Raw genomic sequence first — 14,957 nt, forward strand, 5'->3', positions numbered from 1 at the left:
CTGTAGGGCTGCCCGTGACTGCTATCATCAAGAGGAAGCACTCCTGTCCCCTGCCTCACAAAGCACCTGGCTTGGGACTTCTTTGGCTAACTTTGATAATGGGTTTTTATTAAGGCTTCTCATCCACTTGCGTGCGTGTTTCCTGGGGGAACTCAGGAAGTGACAGTGTCCTAATTTGAGGGTATGATCTGCCAGGCGCTCTGCACCAACCGATGAAGGCAGCGGTGAGCTGGTCCCTGAGGGCAGCCGCTGCAAGAGAACGGGAGAGGCAGCCAGAAAACCCAGCCGTTCTCTGATCTCCCCGGGTCAGACTGCGCTCCTGCAGCCAGGCGGGCTGGGGAGGCCAGGGATTGTGCTTGGAGTGACAGCTCAAAAACTAGAAGGCTTGAGGACACCTGGCTGCATGATTCAAAACTTTCACATGTTTGTTTTGTTTGCTTTAAAGCTAGATTATTTATTTATTCCACAGGCAGAGTGACAGAGAGCTTCCATCAGCTGGTTCTCTTCCCAAATGGCCTGCGAGGGCCAGGAATGGTCCAGGCCAAAGCCAGGAGACTGGAACTCCATTCTGGTTTCCTACTTGGGTGGCAGGAGCCCAAGGACTCAGGCCATCATCTTCTGCTAGAATTCAAATGGGATGCTAGTATCTGAAGCTGAACCCACTTTGTCACAACACAGACCCTGTGGGTTGTTCTCTAACTAGGTCCAGTTTTTTTTTTTTTTTTCACAGATAGAGTTAGACAGTTAGACAGCGAGAGAGACAGAGAAAGGTCTTCCTTCCATTGGTTCAACTCCCAAATGGCTGCCTCGGCTGGAGCTACGCTGATCCAAAGCCAGGAGCCAGGTACTTCCTCCTGGTCTCCCATGCAGGTGCAGGGCCCAAGCATTTGGGCCATCCTCCACTGCCTTCCCAGGCCACAGCAGAGAGCTGGACTAGAAGAGGAGCAACCGGGACTAGAACCTGGCACCCATGTGGGCGCCTGGTGCCGCAGGCGGAGGATTAACCAAGTGAGCCATGGCACCAGCCCCCCCTAGGTCCAGTTTCGAGCTATCCATGTTCATTGCTGGCATATAGAGTGAGATCTTAGTAGTGCTTTCTTATCTATTCTATTCTCTCTCTCTCTCTCTTTCTCTGTCTCTCTCTCTCTCTCATTTGCTACCTGTTTGCCTCCTGATTTATTTCCCTACTTGCCATTTTTAGTTGTCCTATTTGTTCCTTTGCTTGTATGTTTTTACACAGAGCTGTTTCCAGTTTTTATGTAGTTAAATTTTGTCTCTTTTCTGACTTTATTTATTCTTTGAAAGCTCAGAATAGTCTAGATTAAACACAACCAGCAACTCAATTCCACTTCCACACTGGGTGATGTAAGACAGTGAGGATAGGAGCAGCTGTTGTGGTGCAGTGGGTTAAGCTGTTGCTTGGAGTGCCAGTTCAAGTCCCAGCTACTCTGCTTCTGATCCAGCTTCCTGTTAATCCACTTTGGAAGGCAGTTGATGATGGCCCAAGTACTTAGATTCCTGCCACTTACCCAAGAGACCCAGGTGGAGCTCCCGGCTCCTGGCTTTGGCCTGACCTAGCCCTGCAGTTGGGGGCATTTGGGGAGTGAACCAGCAGGTGGAAGGTCTCTCTCCTCCTCTCTCTGTCCCTCTCTTTCTGTCACCCTGCCTTTCAAACAAATAAATACACCTTAGAATAAAGATGATGAGGATAGTAATGACTATCATAATTCTGGACATTTATTGAGCTTTGCTTTGGGCCAGGCTCTGTTCTGTGTATATCACATGTATCAGCTCATCTAATTCTTGTAATAATAGTTCAAGGTATTGTCGCTCACTCTGCAGGCTCGCAGAGGAGCGGCAACGGATTTGCTGTTGTCTCTTTCCCTGGTCCTCCCTGGATTAGCTGCCGCCCCCCCACCCCCACCTCCGCGGAGGGGCGGCTCCCCCACTGCTTCCCCCGCTTCTGCGGAGGAGCGGCACACAGCCGGCCAGCTCTCTCAGGGGTTCCTCAGATGTTCCTCCTGCATGTTGTCTCTCTCCTCCTTTATAGTCCTCTTCCACCAATCCCAACTCTGCTGGCGTTCTCTCCCCATGCGCTGAGCATGCTGCTCTCCTCCAATCAGGGGCAGGATCAGCTCCTGCAGCTTGTTAGTCAAATTGGTGAGGCAGCTGTGTGGAAGTTGTTTACTCCCTCTCAGCGCCACATGGTGGGAGATCAGATGCATAGAGTTAGTCTTAGCAGTTCCAGTAGTTTAGTCTAGTCTCGGTAATCTCAGTATTTGTCCTCAGTATTTATTTGTCCACAGTCTTAATACTTATTTGTCTCCCGGGCGATGGGCCCTGCCATGTTACGGGAGACGGGCCCTGCTCCCCACAGGTATTATTATTCTAGCCTTACATCCTGAATAATAAAGCACAGAAGTACAGAACCACACAAGGTCAAGAGCAGGAGGAAGAGGCAGAATTCAGGCTGAGCGCTCTGTGTGTGAGACGCTCCACCTGCTCACTGAGTGCCACCTCTACACTGAATAGCTTGACTCTGACCTGCTACCCACTAAACCATTGACTTCTTACAACCTTATGAGAGAAGCACCATTACTATGCCCACTTGACAGACCAGGGAGAGGTTAAGGAACTCATCCCAGGGCACAGAGCTACAAAGACATTGAGCCAGGATTTAATCCAGAGCCCAGACTCATCTCCTTTATTCTCTACTGTTCTACCTCTTATTTGTTGATTGCAAATTTTTAAAGTGTATAAGAGGATAAAAACAAAAACAAGCAGCAACCTCAGGCAAGCAGTGATAATGCTTTTGCATATTTTTATTTTTTATTTTTTTTTTTTTATTTTTTATTTTTTGACAGGCAGAGTGGACAGTGAGAGAGAGAGACAGAGAGAAAGGTCTTCCTTTGCCGTTGGTTCACCCTCCAATGGCCGCCGCGGCCGGCGCGCTGCGGCCGGCACACCGCGCTGATCCGATGGCAGGAGCCAGGAGCCAGGTGCTTTTCCTGGTCTCCCATGGGGTGCAGGGCCCAAGCACCTGGGCCATCCTCCACTGCACTCCCTGGCCACAGCAGAGGGCTGGCCTGGAAGAGGGGCAACCGGGACAGAATCCGGCGCCCCGACCGGGACTAGAACCCGGTGTGCCGGCGCCGCTAGGCGGAGGATTAGCCTACTGAGCCGCGGCGCCGGCCTGCTTTTGCATATTTTATCTGGACCTTTTTCTATACATATTTTAACATGGTTGAGACCAAGTCATACAATTTTGTACTCTAGGTTTTTCACTTTTAATAGTGACTTGCTAAAGGACTTTTCATTAACAAAAGAATTTCTAGATGATTTTAACTGTGCTTAAAAATGACAAAAAAGAGTTAAGATTCTTGTTCATGTCAGTTCATACAACTGGAATCTGAGCAAAATCACCAGCCATAGAAAATTGGTCTCAGAGTTTCCATCTGGAATGAAGTAGAGCACACTCTTGGCCAAGGTTCTCCATAAGCAGAGTATGAGACAAGTGTTCAACTGAAACTAGTTTATTTCAGAAGTGATTCCATCAAACACCTGTTGAGGAGTGAGTAAAGGAGAAAAAAATATGAAAGAAGAAAATAAAGAACACTTTATCAAGTCATTTCTACTGTGGACAACCAGAATTTTATCCCACTGGAGACCTCAAGGAGAGTGAAAAGTATACCCCAGTCTTATCTCAAAAGTGGGTGAGGAAGTTGGGGTGTTTATCCACCAGTTCTCTTTCTGACAGATTGAAGACTGCTTCCAAGAGCAACTGTCCAACACTTCTGGATTACTCACTGTCTGGCCCTGATGGTCAGCAAGGAATCCCTTTGGGTGTTGAGTCTCAAACATGAGCAATGATCAACCTTCAACCTGTAGAGGCAAATACTGAGCAGAATCGCAGTGGGCACCAACAGCTCTACAATTCAGCAACAGAAATCCATCTATTGGCCTAAAAGTCATGGAGTTTCTAATATCAACACCAGCAACCAGGATTCCATCACTAAAAAGAAACATGTACTTCTTTGGATTTCATGGTAATTCAAGAAACAGGCGAATGCTCCATGTGTTAGAAATGAATTGTTTAGATCAAAATCATATTATTTCATGAACTTTAACCACCATGTACTTGTACGTATGTTCATCTACGTTGTAAACTCCAAATTGTGTTTACATATGTGTGGATACAAAATAAAGTCATTGTTGGAAATCTCAAGAACAGCAATGCTGACAAGAGGAATATTCTTAGTCCTGTGTGTGATCTATGTCTTTTGTTTGCTCCATCAACTTAACATTAATGACTGCTCTTAGGTTTGCCCAGAAAAGTCCATGTTTAGTCTTCTCCTTCGGCCATTCCAAGTAAGTCCTCCGTGCCATGAGGGTTTTGAGCTTGTGGTAGCTGTTCGGAATGGAGTACTGTGGAATGGGCTCCAGCAAGATCAGGATTAAGTTATTGGATCCTTCATGGAAGAGATTGTGGTGAGCAAAGTAGAGCTCATAATGGCACCACTCACTCTGGACAAAGTTGGGAGACAAGACAAAGATGGACTTGTAACTCTTCTCAATACAATTTATGATGTTTTCCACAATGCTCTTGCCAGGAACAAAGTCTCTCTCATGGAGACAAATCTGGATATCTTCTTTTTCTAGGTTGGGTACTAATTCACTCTTCACCCACGCAGAATCATGCCCACTGTATGAAATAAAAGCATGGAACTGGAGATTTCTTTGGAGTTCCACTAGGGGGATGTTCCGAGCCCTGTGCCGGGCCTGGGTCCACTGACACACCATCCTCAGATACCAGGGCACGTCCAGGTAGACGCAGAGGCAGGTCATGGAAGCAGCCACCAACAGCACGGTGGCCCCAATGGTGACCATCAGCAGGGCTATGTTGCAGGATAACTGAGATACATGAAAGTCCTTGAGCAGGGTTCCCTTGTAGCCTTCTGGGTAGGCACACTTATAGGAATCAGGCCAGCCCTCCGCCACCTCACTCGATAGCTGGCCCATACTTTTGATGAACTCTCTTAGCTCGCATGTACAGTGGAATGGATTGCTTCCCGCTTTTATTGACGTAATCTTCTGGCAGCTCTGGAAGAAACGAGCTGATGGGTGGGACACTGCATTGTGCTCAATGATCAGCAGAGAGAGGCTGCTGAAGGGGCCACACCCAGGGAGGTCTGCGAGGGAGTTGAGAGCAACATTGAGTTCTTGCAAAGCCTCCAGGTGGGTGACATCTTTAGGAATGGCCGTTATTCTGTTATTGTGGAGATCAAGCACCTTGACCTTGGGAGGTAAACATCTGAAAACAGAGTCCGTAAGTGCATTGGAAGACAAATTTAAATTTAATAAACTTCCAGTCCAGGAACAGTCTACCTCGTTTTCATCATTTCTTAGTGAATTTTGGCTAGCATCCAACTGTTGTAGAGACTTCATCTTCGTGGTCATATGAATTAAGTTTGTGAGGTCCTTTAATTGATTCCTCTGCAGATTAAATGTCTTTAACCCAGTTAAGGTTCCACAGTTTTGAAAAATCGTGTCCGTCAAGAGGTTGTTGGAAAAATCCAAATGCAAAAATGGGCTAATTTGGAGCGGACAAAGCATATGGATCATACGTGTCCCAGACACTGTGAAATTTTGGATGTTCATATTTGACAAAATTTTGTAGATGCTACCTTGGGAAAGACTGAGCGTACTACTGGAAAATTGGTTTATAGACAAGGCCTTTATGGAAGTGTTAGAATAATTAAAATCTATGAAGTCAAGTGGACCCTGAACATTCACATTTGAAATTGAGAAATACTCTATGGTTGAGGGCCAAACCAACTGGAGGATCCTAAGGAAAGACTTCCAAGTCGTTTCAATGTTGTGTAAGGTAAAATTTGATAACCTTGGATTCTTTCGAAGTTTTGACAGAACGTTTAGGAAGAAAGAACTTTCGTTGTCATGTAGCACGCAGTTAATATTAGACAACTCCAGACTTGCTGCAGGGCTGGCTGCCACATCCAACAGGAAGCTGAATTCCTTTTTGGAGGGGAAAACAATATGCAAACTCTCTGTGTTAAAGTCTCGAAGCACGTCAGGCTCTTCTTTTTCCCCATAATGGTCTCCTAAGACCAACAAAACCTTACTGATATTCAAATGAGCGATTGGCTGCACGCTGGATTTTTGTAACTGGCTTGCACTCAGCCCCAGGAATTTCAGCTGAGACATGTTGCCAAATTGTTTGCATATGGGCAGAGCATCAAACGCATTAAACGAGAGGTCTAAGTGCTTGAAGTTCACACTAGGGTGGCAAGAAATCTTCCACAGCTCATTGTGGGACACATCCAAGTATTCCAATTCCTGGTTGTATTTGAACACACTGAAATCGAGATATCGGATTCTGTTGTGAGAAATTATCAAAATCCTCAGGTTTGAGAGTGATTGGACATCTGCTGTCTGAAGCGCAGATATGGAGTTTTGCGAAATATCTAAGACCGTGGTTTGCAGAGGCAGGTCTTTGGGAACATGGAGCAGGCCTGTTTTGGACATATTAATGGAAATCTCACTCCCATCAGATGGTTGGATTCTGACCACAAGTATTAACATGTCAATGATGGCAAGATGGAAGCTGCTAGAAATAGTGTTGGTCATTCTGGAACACTAGACATTCCTAATGGCAGTTGCTATTCTTCAGAGCCTCTTGAATCAGGTCCTAGAAAAAAAAAATGCATGTTAAGTGATAACATTAAATTAGGCATGGTTGACATTAAACACTTTTTATTAGAGACTCGTAAGGTGGAGGCTATATTCTTTGGGTTACACAACTTGAAGCCTGGGAAACATTAGAAAGATAGATAATTATGTCAGCTTTATCAAATAACGAGTAATACGGATGGGGTTGAAGGGTGAGACCCCAGAAGATTTGTCTGCCTCCTGCCCATGACCTAATCCCCAGAAACTGAATATTATCATATTTAGAAAAAGAATCTTTTCAGGGATAAAATTAAAGATTGTTTATTAATATTTGGAAGAAGTTCAGTTTTGTTTATTTTTATTTCTTTCATACATTTGAAATGCAGAGAATGTCAGAGATGGCTTTTCCATTCACTGGTTCACTCCTCAAATGTCCATAAAAGCTAGGTTTCGGTTACACTGAAGCCAGGAGCTGGGAACTCAATTCAGGTCTCCCACATGGGTGGCAAGGACCCAAGGATTTGAGCCATCGCCGGCTACCTCTCAGATGCACATCAGGCAGGAAGCTAGAAGCAGAAGTGGAGTCAGGACTCGAACCCAGGCCCTCTGGTGTGGATGCCGGCATCTCATGCAGTATCTTAATTCATCTAAGATCCACCCCAAAGTTAAGGATCTTGAGAAATGAGATCACATGGAAAATGGCCCCTAGATCTAATGACAAGTATGCCTATAAGAGGCAGAGGGGTATTTGACAGAGACAGCAGAGGACAGAATCACAAAGGAGAAAGCCACGTGAGGACGGAGGCAGAGGTTGGAGTGATACAGCCACAGGGCCAGTGACACCAGCAGCCACAGAAGCTGGGGGGGCCCCTGGAGAGGATGCTGCCATGCGGGCACCTTGGTTTGGTCCTTGTGGCCCTCAGAACGATAACAAACGAATTTCTGTTATTTCAGACCCTTAATGGTGATTTGGTTTATGGGAACTCCTCTGGCCACACCCCTCCTGAGATCATTTGGAACTCAGGCTAAGATTCACTGGGTAGACCTCCACTCTTTGACACATACCTGCCCATGACATTCTTGAGAATTCTCCCACATGGTGAATTTGTTCTTACCTTACCTTTCAGGATCTTCACGAGGTTTGGGGCTATACCTGGGTCTTGTGCAAAAGGTGATTAATTAGATCATGATGAAAGACCTCGCAGGAAATGTGTTCTTCCATTTATTTATTCAACCAATATGTATTGATACCCTACTGGCCATGGCTTAGGAGCTAAGGGTGTAGTGAGTAAGATAAAGTCCTAATTCCCAAGGAGCTTATTATTTGGAGAGGGGATAGAAAATAAACAAATAAATATCCAAGCTTAACTTCATAAAGTGCTAAGTGCTCCATACGAAAACCAAGGGTCCATTGCAGGCGTGGGGGGGTAGTTGGTGGCAGCTGCTGTCAGAGATGAGTTAGACAGATGGACGTGAGGCAGTCACCCGTGGGAAGATCTGGGGGAAGAGCCTTTCTGACACAGGCAAAGGCAGATAGGTTGGCTTGCCCAGGGCCAGGAGGTCAGTGTGAGCACTGAGTGAGCAAAAATGAGAGGTGTCACAGCCAAGGTCACGTGGGGTCTTGTAGGTCATTGCAGCGAGTTGAGCTCGCATCCAAGGGTGATGAGGGAGTGGGAGCTTTTAAATATGGGCATTGTCTCCTCCTCTCTCTTACTCAATTTTTTTTTCATTCACTCATAAAATGTCTTTATTCCATATGAAATGCTGGGTATTGTTCTAGGGTGTGGCCTTCGCACTAGTTATCAGCCTGCTCTAGACAAGATGCTATTTTGTTATCAGCATTCCAGTGGCACACGGATCAGGGCGAGTTCGTTTGGGATGACCCTCAAGACCCTTCAGCCAGGGCTGGCAGCTGTACACTTTTTTTTTTTTTTTTTTTGACAGGCAGAGTGGAGAGAGAGAGACAGAGAGAAAGGTCTTCCTTTTGCCATTGGTTCACCCTCCAATGGCCGCCACAGCTGGCATGCTGTGGCCGGCGCACCGCACTGATCCGATGGTAGGAGCCAGGTACTTATCCTGGTCTCCCATGGGGTGCAGGGCCCAAGCACTTGGGCCATCCTCCACTGCACTCTCTGGCCACAGCAGAGAGCTGGCCTGGAAGAGGGGCAACCGGGACAGAATCCGGCGCCCCGACCGGGACTAGAACCTGGTGTGCCGGTGCCACAAGGCGGAGGATTAGCCTAGTGAGCCACGGCGCCGGCCAGCTGTACACTTTCAAGGTACTCCACATCCCCTGAACTGCATTAGATAAGCCATCAGGATCCACAAAGCACCAGATCCTTCTTTCCCTCTCCTCTTCCTTATCTCAATGGGCACAGAAGGACCTAAAGAATTTAGCTCCCAGGAACAACCCTGAGTTGCAAAAGTTCCCCCAGAGGCAAACCAGTCTGGTTTCCAGAGCTCTCTTGGGCTTACACTTTAGTCGAGGTGTCCGAAGATGCCTTCGTTGTCCTTTCTTATTTATTCTGTTCCAGAAGAGGCCCTGTTGTTACCTTTCCTTGGCCTTCATGAAGACGCTGAAAGAGAAAGATGACTCAGATGTGAGAATTCATGGTAAAAGTAAAGGTCGCTTCTTTGTGGCATTAACTCAGGAACTTTCTCCTTCCTGAAGGAGCTCCTCACACAGCTGCAATATTGAAAGTGCTGGGGCCGGCGCTGTGGTGCAGCAGGTTAAAGCCCTGACCTGAAGCGCCGGCATCCCATATGGGCGCCGGTTCTAGTCCCGGCTGCTCCTCTTCCAATCCAGCTCTCTGCTGTGGCCCGGGATAGCAGTAGAAGATGGTCCAAGTCCTTGGGCCTGTGCACCTATGTGAGAGACCTGGACGAAACTCCTGGCTCCTGGCTTCGGATCGGCGCAGCTCTGGCTGTTGCGGTCATCTGGGGAGTGAACCAGCGGATGGAAGACCTCTTTCTGTCTCTACCTCTCTCTGTAATTCTATCTTTCAAATAAATAAAATAAAATCTTAAAAAAAAAAAAAGAAGTGCTATGGACTGAATGTTTGTGTCTCTCCAAAAGTCATATGCTGTTGGGGTGGTGTTTGGCGTGGTGTTGCTTGGGATGCCAGCAGCCCATATGGGAGTGCCTGGGTTCTAGTTCCATCTCCACACCTGATTCCAGCTTCTGCTAATGTGCACCCTGGGATACTGAAGTACTTGGGTCCCTGCCACCCATGTGGAAGACACAGATTGAGCTGTTGGCTCCTGGATTTTATCTGCCCCAGCCCAGGCTATTATGGACATTTGAGGAGTGCACCAGCACATGGCAGATCCCATCTCCCTGTCTCTGTCTGTCTCTCTGCCTTTCAAATAAATAAAATAAGTAATTTCTGAAAAATTGCACATGTTGAAATCCTAACTCCCAATGTGATATAGTATTAGGAAGCGGGGCCTAAGGGAGGTGATCTTGAGTTAGAGCCCTCATGAATAAGGTTAGAAAAGGGACTCCAGAGAGCTCTCTGAGCCTCTCATCCGTCACATGAGGAGACAAGGAACAGGTTGTAGCCTACCCAAAACCCAACCATGCTGGCACCCTGATCTTCTAGAAGTAAATGTCTGTTAGGACATTTTGGGGAGTTACAACACCCTAAACCAGCAAGACAGTAAGAATGGAAATAATACCCAATGACTGCCTAGGCCAGCCCCTGATATCTCAAAACACAACTGGTACAAGCTAAGTCCTAGTAAAAATGGCCTGGGCTTCAGGCTCAAGTAGGATCCCCTACTGGCTACTGTGCTTAGATCTAAATGAGGAGCTCTTTCCACCTCCGGGCCAACTCCAGAGTTCACAGAAGTGGGGATCGGCGTTCTCAGGCCCAGTGTGCAGAGCGACCGAGAGATAAGTGCTAGACAAAGCCCCAGGCGGGGACATGCGTGCTAAGTCCACGGAGTGCCCACCACAAGCGAAGTGAAAATTTTCTCATTCCTTTAATGGTTAACTGTGGCTACTACCATGGAAGAGTTGAATTAATAAAAATTTCCTGTTCCCATGCATTTAATGAAAGCACAGCTTTGGTTTTATATCGAGCTAAATTAACCGACTCACATATCTTTACAGCTAGCTAAATTAATTGACTCAAATGCCCAAATGCCATTTTGTCCTTTCATTTAGTCATTCATTTAAAATACTTAGTTTATGAACACATTTTATTTCTGCAATTAAGAAATCAAAGCATTGTAACATAAAGAAATAATTTTAAGGTCTTTAGATAATCTTTAAATGTTATATACCAAACATGTTAAATCAATGAAAATCAGTGTCATGACTCCTTGGTCCAAGCAAGATATTTTAAAAAAAAATTTTATTTTATTTTATTTGAAAGACAAGGCAAAGAGACAGATCTTTCACCCATTGTTTCACTCTCCAAATGCCCGCAAGAGCCAATGCTGGGCCAGGCAAAAGCCAAGAGTCTTGAACAACTTCTGGGTCACCCACATGGGTGGCAAGGACCCAAGTGCTTGAGAGCCATCATCTGCTACCTCAAGGTATACATTAGCAGGTTGAGAAGTGAAGAAGCTGGGACTCAAAGCAGGTACTCTAAGAAGGTTTTCAGACCTCTTGAGCAATGGCTTAATCTCTGCCACACAGCCACGTTGAAAGAAAATATTTTTTGATCCCAATGACCATCACCGAATCTCATCTATTAGAACTTCAAAACGGGGCCAGTGCCATGGCTCAATAGGCTAATCCTTCACCTGCAGCGCCGGCACCCCGGGTTCTAGTCCCGGTTGCTCCTCTTCCAGTCCAGCTCTCTGCTGTGGCCTGGGAGGGCAGTGGAGGATGGCCCAAGTGCTTGGGCCCTGCACCCGTATGGGAGACCAGGAGAAGCACCTGGCTCCCGGCTTGACGCAGCGCGCTAGCCATAGCAGCCATTTTGGGGGGTGAACCAACGGAAGAGGAAGACCTTTCTCTTTGTCTCTCTCCCCCACTGTTGAACTCTGCCTGTCAAAACAAACAAACAAACAAAAAAAACTTCAAAACTATTTTACTGTCAAATAGGTTATTATTTGCTAAGTTAAATAGTAAAGTGGTGTTTTAATTTGCAGGAATAGCATTCCCATGGGTGTGTTTGTCACCTTTCCTGACTCTGATAGGTTTAGCCTCATATTATCTGATACAACAGACACATACATTTGAATTGTCTTTGTCTGGAGACTTGAGAACATCAGCTCGGGACTTTGGTCTCTGGGAATCCTACTCCTGCCATCAGTCTGGCCCAGCAAGTTCTGTTCTGCAAGGGTTTCATTCTTCCCTGTGTCCATGCAGCTAGCGTTGAAAGGACTGGAACCAGTTCAAGGACTTCTCTCCTAGGTTCCCTATGTGGTTTTGTAAACTTGGGCTTTTTGTTGTAAAGACACATTCACTTTCAAACCTTTTGACCAAAGTGGTTGTTGCCTGGGAAAGGTTTCGAACCCACAATTCCACCTGAGTGCTAGCTCCCAGGACAGAGCCAGTGGGAACAGCTAGAAAAAACCTCAGCCTGCCCATAAAACCAGGGAAGTTGTACCACTTCTGGGAGAAGCTGACTTGCACCCTGCATTGGTTCAATTTTCTCACTGTAAGGATACCTGAGACAGCTACTTTATAAAGAAAAGGGGTTTATAATGCATGACATTTGTATACCTTAAATAAAAGGTCTCTGGGGGAAAAAGAAGTTTATTTTGACTTGCTGTTCTGACCCAAGGTCAAGGGGCTACATCTGGGGGCAATTTGCTGGCAGAGTCCAGGGCAGCACAGGGCATCACGTGGCAAGAGGCAGGGAAAGTGCACACGTGTGTCTCTTCTTATAAAGCCACTGGTGTTCAATCACGAGGCCCCACCCCGATGATCCTAACTGATCCCAGTCACACCCTGGAGACCCCAACTCTTGTCACCATAGTCAGAGCAGCTTTCCAACCCACTTAATATCTCACAATAGAAATCAAATTTCAGCACGCAGACCCTTGGGAACAAACTTGAATACACAAGACAGTCTAGCCCGTTTTCTTGAACCTTCTCATTGCAAAGAGAACACAGACAAGGGAGACAGGGCAAAGTGCAATGCCCTCTGACATGAACAACCAGCAGCTCTGTAAACAAACAAAAACTAGAAGACACCTGTGACCCAAAGATTCAACTCCCAACCCGAAAACAGCCCCTGAAAGCAAATCCTGTGTGCGTGTCACTCAAGGACAAGAACTTTCTCTGACTTAGGGCTGGGAGGGCATGGACAGTGCTAGCTCAGCTTAAGCTCATATCAGATAAAGCCCACGTAGGAAAATGCCTAGGACTTACTCATAGACACTTGGGATCCCTGTACCTTCAAACTATACCATTATTTTCTTTTACAAAATAAAATAAGACTTTGCTTACCAAGACAACCTGCCGTGTCTTCCGTTTGGTAGTCTGTATGAAATTCAAGAACTTCCTTGAATAGTTATTTCATTGGTAATCAGTGTTGAAAAAAGCTCTTTTACGCCATCTACAGACTACCACTGGAATTACATTACACAGTTCAGTATGATTTTTTTCTTCCCTTGCAGATGTACAATAGGGTCTGTGAGTTCACTGATAGACTCGTACTAAGGTAGAATTATGTTTTTATGGTTCTGTATTTCATTACAGCCACTCCCTGCTATCTACACTAACGAAATCCAGGAAGAGGTGTAACGAGCTATAGATCATCACTGGGTTTTGCAACGCTTACCCTTGTAGCTGTGCTGGCTGAGTGTGCGTGTGTTTTGGCTGCTTTGCTTTCCCTCTTGCCTTTTGATTGGCCCACTATTAAAAGTGACTGAGAGGCCGGCGCCGTGGCTCACTAGGCTAATCCTCCGCCTTGCGGCGCTGGCACACCGGGTTCTAGTCCCGGTCGGGGCGCCGGATTCTGTCCCAGTTGCCCCTCTTCCAGGCCAGCTCTCTGCTTGGCCAGAGAGTGCAGTGGAGGATGGCCCAAGTGCTTGGGCCCTGCACCCCATGGGAGCCCAGGATAAGTACCTGGCTCCTACCATCGGATCGGCGCGGTGTGCCGGCCGCGGCGGCCATTGGAGGGTGAACCAACGGCAAAGGAAGACCTTTCTCTCTGTCTCTCTCTCTCTCATTGTCCCCTCTGCTTGTCAAAAAAAAAAAAAAAAAAAAAAAAAAAAAAAAAAAAGACGCTGCTTGGGACACGCATGTCCCATATCAGAGTGCCTAGCTTTGAGTCAGGCTCTGCTCCTAACTCCAGCTTCCTGTTGACTCAGATGCTAGGAGGCAGCAGGTGATGGCTCAAGTACTTGGGACTCTGCCACCCACATGCAAGACAGGGAGACCCCTGTCGCTCCCCGTCTTCGTGGAGGAACGACACAGGACCCTGCGCTGTTCTTTCGTCTGCTCGGCCCTTCCCGGGTTTGCTGCTGGTCCTTCCCGGGTTGGCTACTGGTCCTTCCCGGGTTGGCTGCTGGTCCTTCCCGGGTTGGCTACTGTCCCTTCCACCTCCGTGGAAGGGCAGTTCCCTCTGCCACATTCCCCACTTCCGCGGGGGAGCGGCACACCACCGGCCGGCTCTCTCGGGGGCTGCACAGGTGTTCCCCTTAGATGTTCCTGGTGCATGCCGTCTCTCTCCTCCTTTATAGTCCTCCTCCGCCAATCCCAACTCTGCTACCCACACGCCGAGTACGCTGCTCTCCTCCAATCAGGAGCAGGTCCCACAGTTTATTGGTTGAACTGGAGGCAGCTGTGTAGAAGCTGTTTCCCTTCTCAGCGCCATATTGTGGGAAAGCAGATGCATAGAATAAGTCTTAATTCCAGTAACTTAGTCTAGTCCGAGTTGCTCCCAGTTGCTCCCCACAGCCCCCAGTTTTGGCCTGGCTCAGCCCTGGTTGGTGCAGATATTTGGAGAGTAAGCCAGCAAGTGGATAGGAGGTGCCTCCCTCCCACCCCACTTTTCAAATAAAATAAAAATCTTAAAAAAGTTTAAGTAAAGAGCAAATATGCAAATAAAGCTAAGGAATGCCAACTGTCTGCCTCTGAAGTTGTCCTTGGCCTAGTACTACGTGGTACCCAATGTGCAGACACCCAACTGTCTCCCTGCACGACTTTGTCCTGTAAACAGCTTCTCCGCCACATGGCACATGAGCCCAGCTTTCCTACACAAGAACCCTGGGATTCTTTGAAACAGAACATTCTCTCTGTTTCCCCTGACCTCAGAATTTGTTGAATAGGGGAAATATGTCTTTCAGTAACTTTCCGAAACTGA

The 14,957-nt window shown here is 46.9% G+C and overlaps 1 protein-coding gene across 3 annotated transcripts; it reads right to left on the reverse strand.

Annotated features, from left to right (window-relative positions):
- Positions 1–3,517: 3,517 nt before the first annotated feature.
- On the reverse strand, positions 3,518–13,177 carry TLR1 (toll like receptor 1). Of its 3 annotated transcripts, XM_002709270.6 has the most exons (3): positions 13,097–13,177; positions 9,163–9,263; positions 3,518–6,706 (listed from the first exon to the last, which is right to left on the reverse strand). In XM_002709270.6, exon 3 carries the CDS (start codon positions 6,643–6,645, stop codon positions 4,255–4,257), a length of 2,391 nt encoding a protein of 796 aa, XP_002709316.3. In that variant the 5' UTR covers positions 6,646–6,706; positions 9,163–9,263; positions 13,097–13,177; the 3' UTR covers positions 3,518–4,254.
- Between the last annotated feature and the right edge of the window lie 1,780 nt (positions 13,178–14,957).

This window comes from Oryctolagus cuniculus, chromosome 2 (assembly GCF_051225735.1).
Source record: "Oryctolagus cuniculus isolate XC-2025 breed Fujian yellow rabbit chromosome 2, ASM5122573v1, whole genome shotgun sequence".
NCBI lineage: Eukaryota > Metazoa > Chordata > Mammalia > Lagomorpha > Leporidae > Oryctolagus > Oryctolagus cuniculus.